This window comes from Anopheles gambiae, chromosome 2 (assembly GCF_943734735.2).
Source record: "Anopheles gambiae chromosome 2, idAnoGambNW_F1_1, whole genome shotgun sequence".
Taxonomy (NCBI): domain Eukaryota; kingdom Metazoa; phylum Arthropoda; class Insecta; order Diptera; family Culicidae; genus Anopheles; species Anopheles gambiae.
Genome location: NC_064601.1, coordinates 28,691,682 through 28,706,600, shown reverse-complemented (window position 1 = coordinate 28,706,600; position 14,919 = coordinate 28,691,682). Strand labels below are relative to the sequence as shown.

The 14,919-nt window shown below is 46.0% G+C and overlaps 1 protein-coding gene across 6 annotated transcripts in view; it reads left to right on the top strand.

The window, feature by feature from the left end:
- The window catches only part of LOC1273080 (octopamine receptor beta-3R), a 60,273-nt gene that overhangs the window by 18,717 nt on the left and 26,637 nt on the right, over window positions 1–14,919 (top strand). For all 6 annotated transcript variants that reach the window (XM_061642048.1, XM_061642047.1, XM_061642044.1 and 3 more), the window contains 2 exons: window positions 12,298–12,396; window positions 13,665–13,763. In XM_061642048.1, coding sequence (XP_061498032.1) covers window positions 12,298–12,396; window positions 13,665–13,763 — 198 coding nt within the window. The remainder of the gene's footprint in view (window positions 1–12,297; window positions 12,397–13,664; window positions 13,764–14,919) is intronic.

Here is a 14,919-nt window from a genome sequence, read left to right as displayed (position 1 = left end):
TATCATTATTTGTTCTACATACTGATAGAAACTTTCATGGTTGAGCTCATCTTCCCCTTTCCCGTTTAGTAATTGATATTCAAACTTTTGTTTTCCTTCTTCCGTGCCAAAACCTGTGCTGCCCCGGGGGTGGTTTAGTATGGGTCCAAACTCAAGACGTCCTGTCGAGGCACTTTTGCCGTTGGCCGGGAAAGTCGAGAGCGTCCTGATGGGCGCCACAATATGTATAAACAGTATGGTGCAAAAAGGGGAAACACAACAGCGCGCGCTGGATTATGATAATTTTTCTTCGTTACCAAACCGGTCTGATGGTCAGACGGCGGTGGTCCGTTTTTTGTTGCATTTAAGCAGGGTGCTCGGACACTTTGGAACTATGGGGTGGGTGCGTTCGAGCGGCGTTTGCTGAAATGATATGCAAACGTATACGCAGCAGCTTGTATTGGTGCAAGTGGAAAAGGATTTCTCGGAACAATTTCTTCCGAACAGAAACAAGAACCACAGCAGACAGTATGAAACTTTTGACTTGCGGCCAGCTTGCAAGTGTGCCGAGTTTGGGAAACATATTCGTTTGAATAGTGAGCTTATTTGCATTTATTCGATCATCCTAATGGGAGGGAGTGGAAAACGTCACGTCACGAGGAAGGTGAAAACGTTTTGCTATTCATAGTACAAGCTGCAGTTGCTTGGTATGGTGGGCTTGGGAAGGGAATACGCTAGTTTAAAGAAGTAATTTTGAGGATTCTGTGAAATGCAATGTTGAGCATCAAGACGAAAACGCCTTTGAGTTTTAGTAAGTTCAAAAAAATCAGTGCTCTTTGGTGTGAGTTAAAATGGTAATCAATTTTATGAACAAGATTCCTGTTCGATGGGTAGCCTTTCATCTTATAAGCAACGTGTCATTTGCACCTGCTCAATTTTCTGAGTGGCAATACTCTTAGCAAAGGAAACAAATTTCCTGAAACTGTCGCGTTAAACGCTGTGCGAACAGAAAATAAGCAGCCAAAAACAAAGAACGATTTCAGCGCTTCGTCCCGATAATGCAAAACCCGTGCCAATGTGTCAGCAAAGGGGAAACCAATTATTCAAGCCAAACGCTGACCACCGTTACGCGGAACACGGAACGCCAGGACAGGTTAATTGATATTCTGAACGAAAGATCGAGAGAAAGCGAAATGTACGCAACAAACAAAAAAAGAAGAGAAAAATCAATCAACGGACCAGCTGGCCGAAATCATTATCTTGGCTTCTGTTTTGTTGAGCTGAGGGCGAACAAAGGCGAACGGACAAAGGAAAAACAAACAGGCAGCACCTAAGAGCACTAGCAGGTTGATCCTTGGTGCGGAAACCAGCCGCACCAGGCGCGTAATGGGAAACAAATACCGTTTGACAGGTAATTGACACGCGGACCACCACCGCACCCACCGCCTAACTGGCTTACCTTTCCCAGTACTGGGGTGCGAACGGAATCGAATCGGTAGCGACGTGAAAAAGCACCACGACGATTTCCCACCTCACCACCAGGTGAGCTTTCGGTAAACGCAGGAGGATTTTCACTGCTTTCGCCTGCATTAATCAATAGGATCGCTTCGACGAAAGATATGGGAAAATGGTGGGAAATCCCATGAACACCTTGGCCTGTTGATTTATTGATACTGGTAAATGTCGTCTAGATCAATCGATCTTCGTTTTTTGCTTTTTGTCGCAAGGAACGGTAAAAAAAACAACTAAACACGCCGTCAAAATAGAGCGACAGACGCGACAGAGGATGCTGCCATGGAAACGCGAAATTGCAGATTCGTTTCAACCCTGATTGATGCGCAATGTTTGCACGTTTGCGTTCCCCGGGTTCCGGGAAGCGCCCAACGGTTATTATACCGCCCCGGTGATGGTTGCTTTCCCAGTTTTCAACACAATAAATTATACACTACACTCACACACGCACGCACATTTACACACGATTTTCAATTATGATTTCTCAGCTAGATTCATGGCCTCCCGCCCCCCCTGTGCCAGTTTGTTTTCGTATTCCGTGCTGTTTAATAAATAAATAGCTGTGATGTGATTCCACGTTGGTTTCGATTCCACGTTGGTTTGTTTTGCTATTGTTGTAGTGGCTTCGGAACGCTTCTGTGGAAAAAAAGAAACACCCCCCGACACATACATTTGCGCTCTTCTGTCTCGTTCCCTTTCTGCAAACGTTGCTGGCATTAGAGGGCATTATTTTCATAAGCTTTTTTCCCCCAACTGCTGGAAAGGGGCTATGAAATATTCAGCCACATGCGGTAGCGCTGCTTTCGAACCGGTACTGCTGCTGCTGCCCCAAACTGGCGAAGGAAATCGATGCAAAAATCGTTGAACTTGCTCGTTTGCCCTTTCACTGCTCCGGGTATCGATTGCAGCGTGGCTGTAAATGATAAATAAGCGACGAGCCTGTTGGCTACTCTACACAGTTCAATTAGTATATTGCTTTGGCCGCCGGGTGGCAGTGCCGACCAGCGTGGGCAACTGGAACTGCAGCAGCACCCGGTTCGATAATTCAATGTGCAAGAAGCATGGCCTGCTGCTTCGTCTGCTCAACTACGCTTGGCTGGAAAAAGTTTCCTCATTCGAATTATTATCTCGTCTGTACGATCGAGTGTACAATTTCAGGCAAAGTTTTCTTTCTACGCTCCACCACGTGCACGGCTGAGGACGGCTACTGATCAAGCCCCGGGAGCGGGAAAAGTTGATCCAAAAGTTTGATCGATATGAACAGTGAGCACACGATGAAAACTGTAATCAATGTCGTGCGCGTGTGATGAATATTAAAATGATGATTGCCATGACGAATGTTAGCCCCGCCCCGAGTGCTGCGGGCTCCGTTTCTGGCTTCCGTGCAAGAGAAGTGTACAAAATACGCAGCAGCGACACGGTCAAGGGGAGAGGAAAATCAATCTTTGGCATTACTTCGTCACACCTCACCGCGTGCCCTCTCCAGTGTCTCGTTTCGCGTTACGACGGTACGAAAGTTTTGCGCAATGTATCGTGCAGATCAAGCTGGCCCTGTAAAGCACTAATTACTTCCCGTCTGGCGCAGGTTGTCACAGGATGACAGTGGACCATTTTTCTTCCGTCGCTGCGGCGGTCGTGGGAAGCGTCAGTTTACGGGGCTACGACGAAGGCTGTGCAGTTGTGTTGAGTGCCATCCCGCGTAGGTTACGGGTCGATGAATCGACTTCGAGACGGGGCTGTTTTGCTAATGTGCTGTAGTGCGCGAGGGTGTTTGTTGTGTTGTTCTTGGGAAATATCATGTTTCGGATGCTCTCTCTACCGTCGCTCCGGATGGGCTGACTGTGTGCTGCGAAGGGCTGTGATTAATTCAAAGCATTCTAGCGCTGTGTCTTGCACCGGTTGCTGCTCGCACCAGCAATTTTGTGAGGTTCGGAAGGGTGGAGTTGTTTGTGCGGTGTTTCAAGTGTACAACGCGTACATTACAGCCATGTGTGTTTGCTCCTTGGTACGGAGAGGAAAGTGTGGGAATTGTATTTAATTACTGGTTGAGAGTGTTTTGCTTTGCATTCCTGATGTTCGTGTTAAACAACGGGGTTGTAAAATTCATTTACACAGTTACAAGAAATTGATTAAATTATATATTGCAGAATACTTGCTAAATTATCATTTCAAACGTTCTGCTTTTAGTGGCTGTGGCGCTATTTTTAAGCAGTCGTTGTCTCTAAATATATCATACTCATACTACAATGTCCATGAAAATACATCCCTTCGATTTATTTTCGACATGAATCGGGTTGGTTTGGGCTGCTTTAAGTTGTTCACCACAACCGCATCATAACCTTCACCAACGGCGAAATCACTTGTTTGCGGTTAAACCTTGCGCCTAATGGGATCGATTGTTCGTTGCCAAACTGAGCTTAAACGGTTGAACACAACCTACTCCGCTACACCCAACAGGCTTGCGGTGCACAATAGATCGATTGTTTGCAGGCACCCTGGACAAACCATGCCGACCCGCCTTATGGTCTTTATGATCCAAATTTAATGGCGGGCGATGTCAAAGTTTCACGCCGTACGAGCGCACGTAACTCCTGGTGCGAACTAGTGAAATAACAAAGAAAGAAGCAGGGATAGTAAAAAACAAAAAAAAATCGGAAGCATCCCGACGCACACTAAGTGGTGTGCGAGTGGGCTCGTCGAATTCGGCAAATTGGTTTTGGGTGAAAGCGAACGATAACTCAATTTCGAGTGCGCGTGAAATCGAACTGCTTCGACTGTTGATTGGATTGTAGAGTGGGGGAGCGTTTCGGGCCTCGACCGAAAGCCCTCAGCGAAAGACGTGAGGCAATTGCTCTGTTTCTTGCTGCGTTGCTTCCTGCCTCCGGAGAGCACGGAGCTTTTTATCCCGGCTTCGGTGAACAGGGAAGGAATGGATGAGCAAAAATTGATTTCATTGCCATTCATTTGCTCTTGCTGTGCAGCCAAGGGGCGGGTGAGTGGGACCTTTTCGGAAAGGTGGCTGGTTGGGTGGCTTTTGGTTGATTCATTTCTTCGGTTGCTGGCTAATGGTGACCGAGTGACTTTACTAGGCACCTAGAATAATCCGTCAATTAATTGCCACCCAGCTTATGTGCGAATGGCGCGAAGGTGAAACAGAATGCATGGGAAGGTTTTATCGTGGTTTTCGTCCGGACGGATGGCATCATGATGGCCCAGTTAATCACATTGCATCTAGATTCTTCGTACAAGAAACAACGTTTTTAAATATTCACGTGAAGCATTTTCTGGATTTTCATTAAAATATTAAAGAGCACATCGTATCGCAAACCAGCACCTCATTTTCGCATCCAACTTTAAGCTCGTTAGCCATTCCTGCGGTGAATGTTTTAGGTAGCATTAGTCTCCGGTTACGGTTATCGATCATCTTTCCATTCGATGCGCCGTCCCGTACCACCATCGGTTGCCATCATTTCATTCAACCTATCCACAGCAGGCAGAGAAGCCGTTCCCCGAAGGTAACATCACACCATCACTGGAACGGCCAACTGAGGAGTCAAGCTCGGCTCGATCGATCTGAATACACGGCGGCATCGATATCTTGGCACCGTGGGGATGTTGCTTTGCATCGGGTCGATATACTTCCGGAGCGCGCAAGAGATGCGCGTGGCGGGCAGAAGAGCGTGCGGTTTGTGGCGATGACTCGATCCGAATGGTTGTGGTGGAAAAGTCGGTAGTAGTGCACGCTGCCGGGTAAATCCCATTTCAATACGTAGCTCAAGTTTCAGCTAAATGACTGCAGAGTGGATGCATTCCTGGCTGCGGGCTGAGATTTGGCTTCGGCTGCTTCGGCGTAACGAGTGGCCGTGTCCGTGTGTGTGTGTGTTTGTGTGCTGCATACGAGCAGCGTGTATGTGTGCTAAATGATTAATTTGCGTCATGATTCAATGATGAATCGTCTGCCCGCCGCTTTACGGTGGCTTCGTAAAGACTGATAAGAGCTTGCTGGAATGGGCGTTAGAAATCGCCTTCTTAGCCAGTGCAGGAAGATTCCTTCGATGGATGGTTGTACAGCGACGGTGCTGCTTCTACTGCTGCTGGCGTGGACAAAGGATGAAAGCACAATCTGTTAAGCTGAGCAAACGTTCTCCATTGAGTAGAAAGGTTCAAGTGTGCCAGCGTAAATTTAGACCGTCCAGTCAGCGGGCAGTCCGGGTCTGATTTACTTTAGTCGTGTGTCACCGCTTGAAGCGTCAGCAAATACGGAGTGCTTACGCAGATAGGGCTAGAGCGAAACACTTTTATCGCAAAGTTCAACGCGATCCTAATCAAACAAGGGGCGGTGTATGGTTTCGGTGTTGTTTGTGCAGATTGACTTCGAGATTCGCTCTGCATACACTCACCGTTCGGCTATCTTTGACGAGGTTTGCTTTTGCAACATTCTGACCAACATTCAGGACGAGCGAAAACACGCACACACACACGCGCGTAACGAAATGCTGGGTACCAAAAAATAATACCTTTTGAAGAGCTTTTCACGAGATGTTCTTTGGTTAACCATAGAAAAAGGATATAATTAAATTGAAAACCATGCAGCGCGCAAGGGATGATGGGACGATATTGACTTTGTCGGTGGGGCTTGTGGCAACCAAACTTTCGCGTTCTCTGGGAGAGGTTGTTTATGTATGCAAGATGTCAAGTGATCTTAAAACAAAATTGCTGGAATTTGTTAGCAGCACGCTAAAGTGACGTATTTGGTGTACAAAGTACAGTTACTTATAAGTTATTCTTTATAGAAGTGGATGAATAGAACAAGGACGAGTTTCAATTCGTGCTTGGATTACAATTGAGGAATGGTGGTTGTAGCTTTTTTTTCACTTTTTCGTAACCTAGAGTAGACATCTCCAAACTTTTCAGTTCACGGAAAGTATTAATACGTAAACAACGTTAGTAAAGGCCACTAGGCCATTTACATTTATATTTGGCAAGAACATAGAAAACCAATGTTTTATAAAATCTACAGCTTTTCAGTATCGAAGCTTAAACTTTGGAATGAAAAAGTACCTAAAGTAACATGAGGATGAAATTAAAAATGTAATGCTGTAATGTCATCTAATTTTTAGATTTGACGATAACAGCATCCTTAATTAATTTTTGTTTTTGTAAGAAATGTATGCTATCGCTCATAAATATGTCTTTTATGTAATTTTGCAAAAGCTGTACTTGATACTATGAGAATCAATCTCGTATATTTGGTTTCGAGGAAGAACGAAAGCAAACTTTGTGTGACGTTATTTAGTGAAAATTCGGTTTTTTTGGGTATAAAATGGTGATATGATGCATTATAACGATAGGAAACGTTATTTCCCGACGAAACCAGAAGAAACAACAAAAAGTCACTTCAGAGTCGATTTTAAAGGGTTTCTTTTTCTGAAGGTCCCTTAAACTGGTGCAGTTCAAGTAAAATTGCACGAATTCTCGATAATCCGTGCTCGACAATGTCAATTGGGTTGGCAGACGTTTATTTGTAGTTTTAGAAGGTAGCAGAGAGTATTCGGCTTCAGTCAATAGTATCTCTTGTAGTACCTAGTTAGATTATTAGATGAGACCAGTTTGTAAAACCTTCAAAAGCATAAAACCATTCCGAGTATTTTATGACTCTGAATCGTTGCAGACAATACAAACAAAGTCAACGGTTAAGTTCACAAGCATGTTGCGCTGTTAATTGAAATACGATGTGACATGGCTTCACATCGTAGTACGAGAAATTCATCACAATAAACATGCTAACGGAACAAACATTGTTCGCACACCACACGCTGTCACATTGTTCCACCGCTTCCTGAAAGCAGAGCGCCCCGCTGGCACAACCGGCAGTCATAATTATTTTCCATTCCAATTAATTGCCCTTGTCCGAAGCGACCGTAAACTCGGGCGAATCATGTTGTTCCCACGCAGGACGGTCAAATCGCCAGCCGCCCACAGGCGCAGAAAGGTTCACAGGGCGCAACCGGTACGCAGATTATTGCTTGCAAAATTACAAGGCAAAAATTAAAACCGAATCACCTCGTCTCCAGCTTTAGGTTCGGTCGCACGACACCCTAAAATCCTTCCATAAGGCCGTCTATATGTTAAATCCCTACACCCGTCCACTCCTGCGTAGAGCGCCGCTTGGGAGAGAAGCCTGTTGTACGTACTAATTGTTGCCGTTCGCTCTCCACCACCAGCAGCTATGCACAGCGCACGTGTTTCCACCCATGTAACCGCATTCCTACGGAAAGCTACGCAAGAGTCCTTTCCCCTTGCCCCTGTCTGCCGTCCGTGTCGGTATTGCGGGGCACGTTGCTTGTCGGCATCGTTCGGCGGTTTCTCGGCTGCGGTGTCTGAGCCAATGAAGCTGGACTGTACAGCCTCCGTGGGGCAGTCGGGAGTGCATATTGTGCAAGGTGGGTTTGAGTTTTGTGGCCACTCCGATGCTGGCCGTCGGGCATAAATGGTGAAACGTGCATCGTATAGCGCACGCATGGGAGAAGGAGCTTCATAAATCGACCCACCGCACGTTCCGTTTGGTACGCTCACCTGCCACCATGGTTCACGAAATACGACGAATCCTTCCTGTTCGACAGGCACGTAAATTGATTTCATTTGCAGCATAATGCTGTGATAAATCTCCACAACACTGCTCTGCGTCTGCTGGCGAAGGGGAAACTGGCAATGGGCAGCTCGCTCTCATTTTGGGAATGTGTGATTTATGCCCACTCATCGATAGAGTGTTGGGGGGAGAGACATAACAGTTCGGGAGAGAGTGTTTAGCTGCGTGTGATCGCATCGCACTTCGTCGAAACGCATCCCAACCAAAAGCGATTGGGCGTGATTACGGGAGTGCTAGCGCGGATGTAATTATCTACTTAAAGTGCCCGCAAAAGCACCGCTGCTTGCGGCACGCACATTTCGAGCGAAAACAATATTAATGTTTCATCACAATTGCACCCCACAAGCACTGCCAACCGTACAATAGGAAGCGAACCAGCCGGGGCCAAAACGAGAACCACTGCTCAGCTGTAATTTGTCCTTACATCAGTCACGGGGAAAGCGCACAGCGCAGTGTGCAAAACCAAGGTTCCCTCCCCCTCTCCTTTCTCGTGCTCGGAAGCATTTATTTGTACATCAATCCAAACACAACAACACCACCAGTCCGTCTCCAGTTCACCGGTTGAAAGTAAAAACGCAACCCATGTTCCGCTTGTTCCATTTCTCCGCTTACTTGCTACCGTTCGCTCCACGCGCAAACCATCCCAGGGCAGTCTGAGCAGCCAAGCAGTCCGGTCCGTTCGTTCGTCCGTCCGTGTTCGTCCAGCGGGTAATTGCTGGTCAAGAAAATCCTTCGCTCACGACTGCGTGGGTAAATATTGCGTGTAAATGGAATTATTGGCTTGGTTGAAAGAAGATTGTGTTGCAGGGAGTGCGGGGAAGCGGGCCGTGCGGAATGGCGCTCAGGGACAGATTTGTATCCGTGTTGTGGCCCGCTGCGGTCTGGATCGTGCCGGGCGCACGGTGTTTGCGAACAGATTGAGATTGCCGTTTGGGAGGGATGGGAATGTTTTTGAGGAAAAAGTGGTACGATTCGTAGCAACACATCGATGTGGGAATATGGATCGATTAAGCAAGAAATGAAATACCGTGCCCGAGTTGGTGAAGCGTTTTACGAAAAAATCAAGTGTATGTTTGAAATGAAACTTTTAATGTTTTTTTTATAGTAGAGAAATTGTACAGATTGAATTTCTAAATATGTTTTATTTATGCAGAACTTGACATTTGACGATCGAAATCATGTCATTTTTTCATCCAAACATAGACATTTTATTCGACAGAATAGGCAGATTTAAGTTTTCTACTTAATAAAGTAAGCTTAATTTCATTCTGTTTAATTGAATTTGTTCACAAAAAAAGCGTACGCCGCTGAAATGCTCTTCGTCCTTACCCTTCTTCTGTGGTACAGCCAACAGTTCCACTAAAAGCTTTAATAAAACGATCCCAATTCAAAATCTCCCGCTTGATGGATTGTGCCCATGAGCTCATCGCAGGCTAAGCTTCGAATTAAAGCTTCGCCCTGTTCAATAGAATGCTGCCGGATTTGCGTTGTTGTCGCTTTCGTTGCGTAGAATCGATTTCCGGGCTTACTGCTCGAAGCGAACGAGCTTTATATCGTCCACGTTCGGGAACGTGTGTAATCTGGCCCGCATTTCGGACCCAGCTACAAGGTGGTTACCCCCGTAACCCCGGGCCCCACTTTCCATTATGTTCACGGAAATGGGATTCGCTTCCACCGAGCTACAAGAACTCGGTAAGTTGGTATTTTGCCTTCGGATAGAAGCGTGTTTTCGTGTTTCACCATTTTCCCCTGATCCCACTTTACTTTGTCTCTTTTTGGAGGGGTTTTTTTTCCTTTTCCCCCCTTTTCTTGTTTGCCTTGCTCGTTTGGCTGTAGCAGAATAGAATAGGAAAACAATGGTTGTACTCACAATCACACACACACACACACACACACGCGCACAGACGCATTGATTCGATCGGAATCGCTCGAAGGATAATATTTATTTTATTGAATCAAATCGGCAAAATCAATAACGATGTCGAGAAAGTAGCCCCCCCGGACAAGCCCATCCCCAACATTGGGAGGGACACTGTCCTTTCCGGTGCAAAAACGGCTCTCGGATTGGTCGATAAAGCTACAAATAAATGGTCAGAAAATGGATATAAACGCGCTTATACTCGCTGGTAAAGTGTACGCTCTTTCCGGTCGAACAGGACCGGCGGACGGCTTTAATGCACGGGCAGCGGGTGCAAACAATGATGGCAAAGGTTCACTGATTGCAAACTTCCTTAATCGGACCGGCGCATTCATTGCCCTGTGACATGCGACTTGGATTGGCTGTGTGCTCTGTCACAACTCTGCAAACTGGCAAGGCTGTACCGCTCCGCATCGACTGAGCCGGCAAGATTTCAACCGTGTGTGAGTGAGTGTTTGGCCGTAATGTATCATGTGGCTGAAGAAAGTGAGGGCTTCAAGTGTTAGCGCCTGTTTGACTTTCACTGCTATGTGTGTAACCGGTAATGGTGGGTGATTAAAATTCACTCCCGTTCGCGTTGTGCCCACAAACCCGTTCTTTATTTCAGAATGGAACTCGTTAAATAAGTTTCTCACATTGTTAATGCATTAAAAAATCGCAATTTCATAACTCACCCTTGCTACACCACCGCACCTTGCATAATGCAATTTTGCTGAACAATGCTAGAGTGGCTAAAACTTTTACGACAGGCACAGTCGCTGCTCGTGACACATTGTACCCTCAAATGCAAATGCTCGCTTCACCTGTCCCTGTCACAGTCAGTCAGTGTGTATAATGAGATTGCCCGCAGCCGCACAAAAAGGAAGAGCAAATGTAGTGAAATGTGCACTGCACTGTGCATCATGTCATCGCCGTAATTTGCAAGCAACAGTGCAGCAGCGAGCGAATTTGTTGTCATCCGCAGCCTCTCGGTGCCTTTTGACGGTAGCCGCAAACCCGACTTCACGTTGCTGCTATCATGGTCTTAAAAAAAATAGTTCATTGGTTTTTAAAACGAATCAAACGAAATAACTTCTGCTGTATTCTGATTGAGGTTATGGCACATTCCTGTTCCATCCCTGCCGACAGCAAAGTCGTAAAAACTAACGATAACCAATCAAGAAATCATCGACTGCCGTGCGGATATCCTGATGCGATTGTTCACTTTTCCCTTCCCCTTTTGCTTTTCCACCCAATAATGTTGGTTATGGCACAGTGTGGTTTGTGTGTGTGTTTGTGTGCGTTTTCCATTCCATTCCATTGTTCGTTCATCGTGCGGAGATTGTAAACGACAGCATTAAAGATGCAGCGAGTAAATTGTTTGGAACGGGAGTGGCAGTGAAAGCTGCTCATTTTCTGTGCTTCCGTTTCGTGCCCGAGTTTGTCCCGGCTGGCACTGACCGGGGCCACTGTTCAAGGGCTTGGTGTGCCGGCACGGGTTAGAAGCAGCTGGTTAGATAAGAATGAAATTTGCAAGAACGATACCGCTTGCGGCGCACTCGACCGAGGGATGCACCGCGTGGGACGGACAGAGCGATGGGGAGTAGGAATTGTTTGATTAGATTTAGTGAGAGCTGTGTTTCCCCCGACAGCCTTTACGTCACTGTTGGGAGTAGGGGTTCCTTGGGTATGCTCGCCAAGGGGGGTAAGGATCCCGAAAGGACAAAGTTTGTGCCGTTATTTCCGTTTGTCTGTTGGCTTGCTTTCTGGCACGATTCTAACCAGCACCACTGGTGGTCGATGAAGGAGGATGGGTTTTAAAAATGATCGTAAACCAACATTCCCCAACTCTGTGAGGTTAAGGAGATAGAAGAGCTGCTAGCTGGCAAGCGAACGAGCAGTTCCCATACACGACAAGGAGCAGTTGTGCAACGCAAGCAGTCAGCAACGAGCTATGAAATGCTATGGCAATCAAAGAAAGGCAGTACAGCGTGAGGACACAGATCATTTAGTGTGGCGGGATGTAAAGATCGTCAACAAGATCGACGACGGGATTGGGAGAATGGGAAAACTTGGGAGATACCAGCATGTGTGATTGAACATATTTGTACGAGTGTAATAAAGCAAACAAATACTTTTCGTTGAGTTCTAGAATTCTTTGTCTTTATCACTAAGACCTTCGGATGCTTATCTCACTCTCTCTCTCTCTCTCATTCGAGTACATTCACTAACAACATTATCTCTTCTTTCCTCTTTGCAGAGTAATAACCAACTACTTTGTAGTATCATTAGCAATGGCGGATATGCTGGTAGCACTCTGTGCGATGACATTCAACGCATCGGTAGAGCTGTCGGGAAGGTAGGTGATTGGGTGCTCGAAATCCCAAAAAACGATCATACACACAACCCCCCAAATGTAGTCCCACTGCACATTGCCATTCGCATGCAAAAACACCTCTCTAATTGGTACCATTGCACGCCATTCATATGCCAACCGCAAACGATCACCACCGAATCAAAACACGTCTGAAGTACAATCGGCCACCAAAAGCGCAAATTGCTTCTGCTGGCGCACAACGCAACACAAAACCGTCAAGCTGGAGCGAGAAGGAGACGCGCACACGCGCCGCAGTCGCCGAAAAATGGTTCGCGATGGTTCTAAAAGCTTTGTTGTCGGCAAACAATCAAATTATCGAATGCTTTCGTTTTCGATCAGCATTAAATTTCGCCAAATGAAATTACGCTGCTGCCAGCGGTGGTTGGCGGTCGTGCCCCGGCTTCATTTGCGAACCTTCGAGTAACGTTCACCTTGAACTGGCGGCGCTGACGACCAGGGACTGGGAGGTTTCTGAACGCAGGGCATAGTTTTTTTTTTCTTTCTTGAAGGCATAGCAGAGCCAAAACATGAAAAATAGAACTGCATGTGTTAAAGTTTGTGACACTGGTGGATGATGCAAGGGGCTTTTATTCTCCTTCTTCTCTTCGTTTTGTGTCCCCAACTAACGACAAACTCGGAAAATTCAATTTCCGTCTCAATTGGTTCGTTGGCCGTGGAATGTGTTCGCCGCTGCAGACGGCACCGGTTACTGGCTGGTTGAGTAGTTGCTGCTGGGGATCTGTGACTGTAAAATGGGTTGCGAAATTGTCTGTGTATGCGTAACAAAGTTTGTTTGAGAAGAGGAGCAAAAAACATGGAATGAAAATGGAACTAAAAATACGAGCAGCGTGAACGTGTATGGCAGCTGATACTTTGGAGTGTGAGTTTACCTTCCCTGTGTGCTGCAGCAGGTGTTTTGTAAAGTTAAAACCATGCAACCGTGCGACCCATTTGCAGCCCCAAAACGTGGGCGAATGTTTTCTCACAAAATACACCGCATCGTACGTGTGAAGTGTGTTTCAGTGACACGAGCGACAAGAAATAACGATTGCGCTGCTAGTTTACTCATTTTATGTATTTTCAAATCGTGTTAAAAATCACACAAAAACATCAACTTTTTGTATGCTTCATAGACACTTCCCACCGTAATTCATTTCAATTCTTTAGATACAATAAAAGGAAAGCTCCTGTAGAATTTCCCTAATAACACTCCTGCACTTTGTACTCTCCATCCCATTAATCTCTTACAGGTGGCTGTTCGGATCGTTCATGTGCGACGTGTGGAACAGCCTGGACGTTTACTTCTCGACGGCGAGCATACTTCACCTTTGCTGCATATCGGTCGACCGGTAAGTACTGTCACGCTCGTGTACCTCTCAAGCTTCCCTTATTGTGCGATGTAAATTCGTTCCCAGCCGAACCCAGGCTTGCACCATAGCCTACACATTCTGCGCTTGGTCATCTGAGGCGATGTGTCTGAGGCGGTGTGTCACCTAGCTGCAAAAAACTTTTCTCATTCTAACGATAACTTTTTCCCTTGCTTCATTATGATGCGAGAACGGATGGGAAGTACACTCCCCCGGTACCGACAAATGATGATAAGACTGAACTATTAATTAGCTTTGCCGGGCAAATGGTCGGGGGTGCATTTTGTTTTGCTCTTCTTTTTGCTGCCTCGTTGCTTAACTACTGGAACATAGTTGTGTCCTTCTTGGAACTCTTTCAGAGTGGTCGCTTTTTTTTTGTTGCCGCTTCTCTTTTTTGCTATCCTCTTCATCGATTCGAGCAGCTCCTCTTCCCGCTACCAGGGATAAAAAGAAGATCTCGTTTTCTTTGCTTCATCCTATTTCGAATTACTCTTACACCACATCTCGTTTTCCCCTCACAAGTCAGTAAAAAAGCTCTGCAGGGAGGACGGCGCAGCATAATCTGCACCGAAGATGGATGGCAAAATTATGATGAATGGACGAGCAAATGAGCAGACAGACACGGTGCGCCGTCCGACGCATCGCCCAAACACGGTACTGGTGGCCGCATGGTGTAGCGTGAAGTTTTCCAACTTCACTTATAACTTCCGTCGTGAATTTTCACATTCTTCTTCCCCCTCACATAGCAGCACAAATGAGTCGACAAAATGAATGTGAAAGATGATTGATATAGCAATCATACTTGTATCATGTAGTTGACTGGAGCGCATGGTCGCACTGGAGGGAGAAAGAGACGCTGCTCCGGTAAAGAAAAGTTAAGATGATCAAATATTTTGTCGGTAAACTTGTGGTCTATATTTCAAGCGAAATACGAGGCTCATTAAATTACCCGGTCAGGTTAATGATGATGCGAGAAAGTAGGCAAATCACACACTCCTAATTGTTGCTGGCGGTTAGCAACGTGAATAAGGATATAAATGCTATTCAGCCGTAAGGGTCGCTTTGGTGTTGGATAAATGATGATATTTTCTAAACATTTGTTAGCAAAGAAAGATAATTGAATATATTTTCTCCTTTC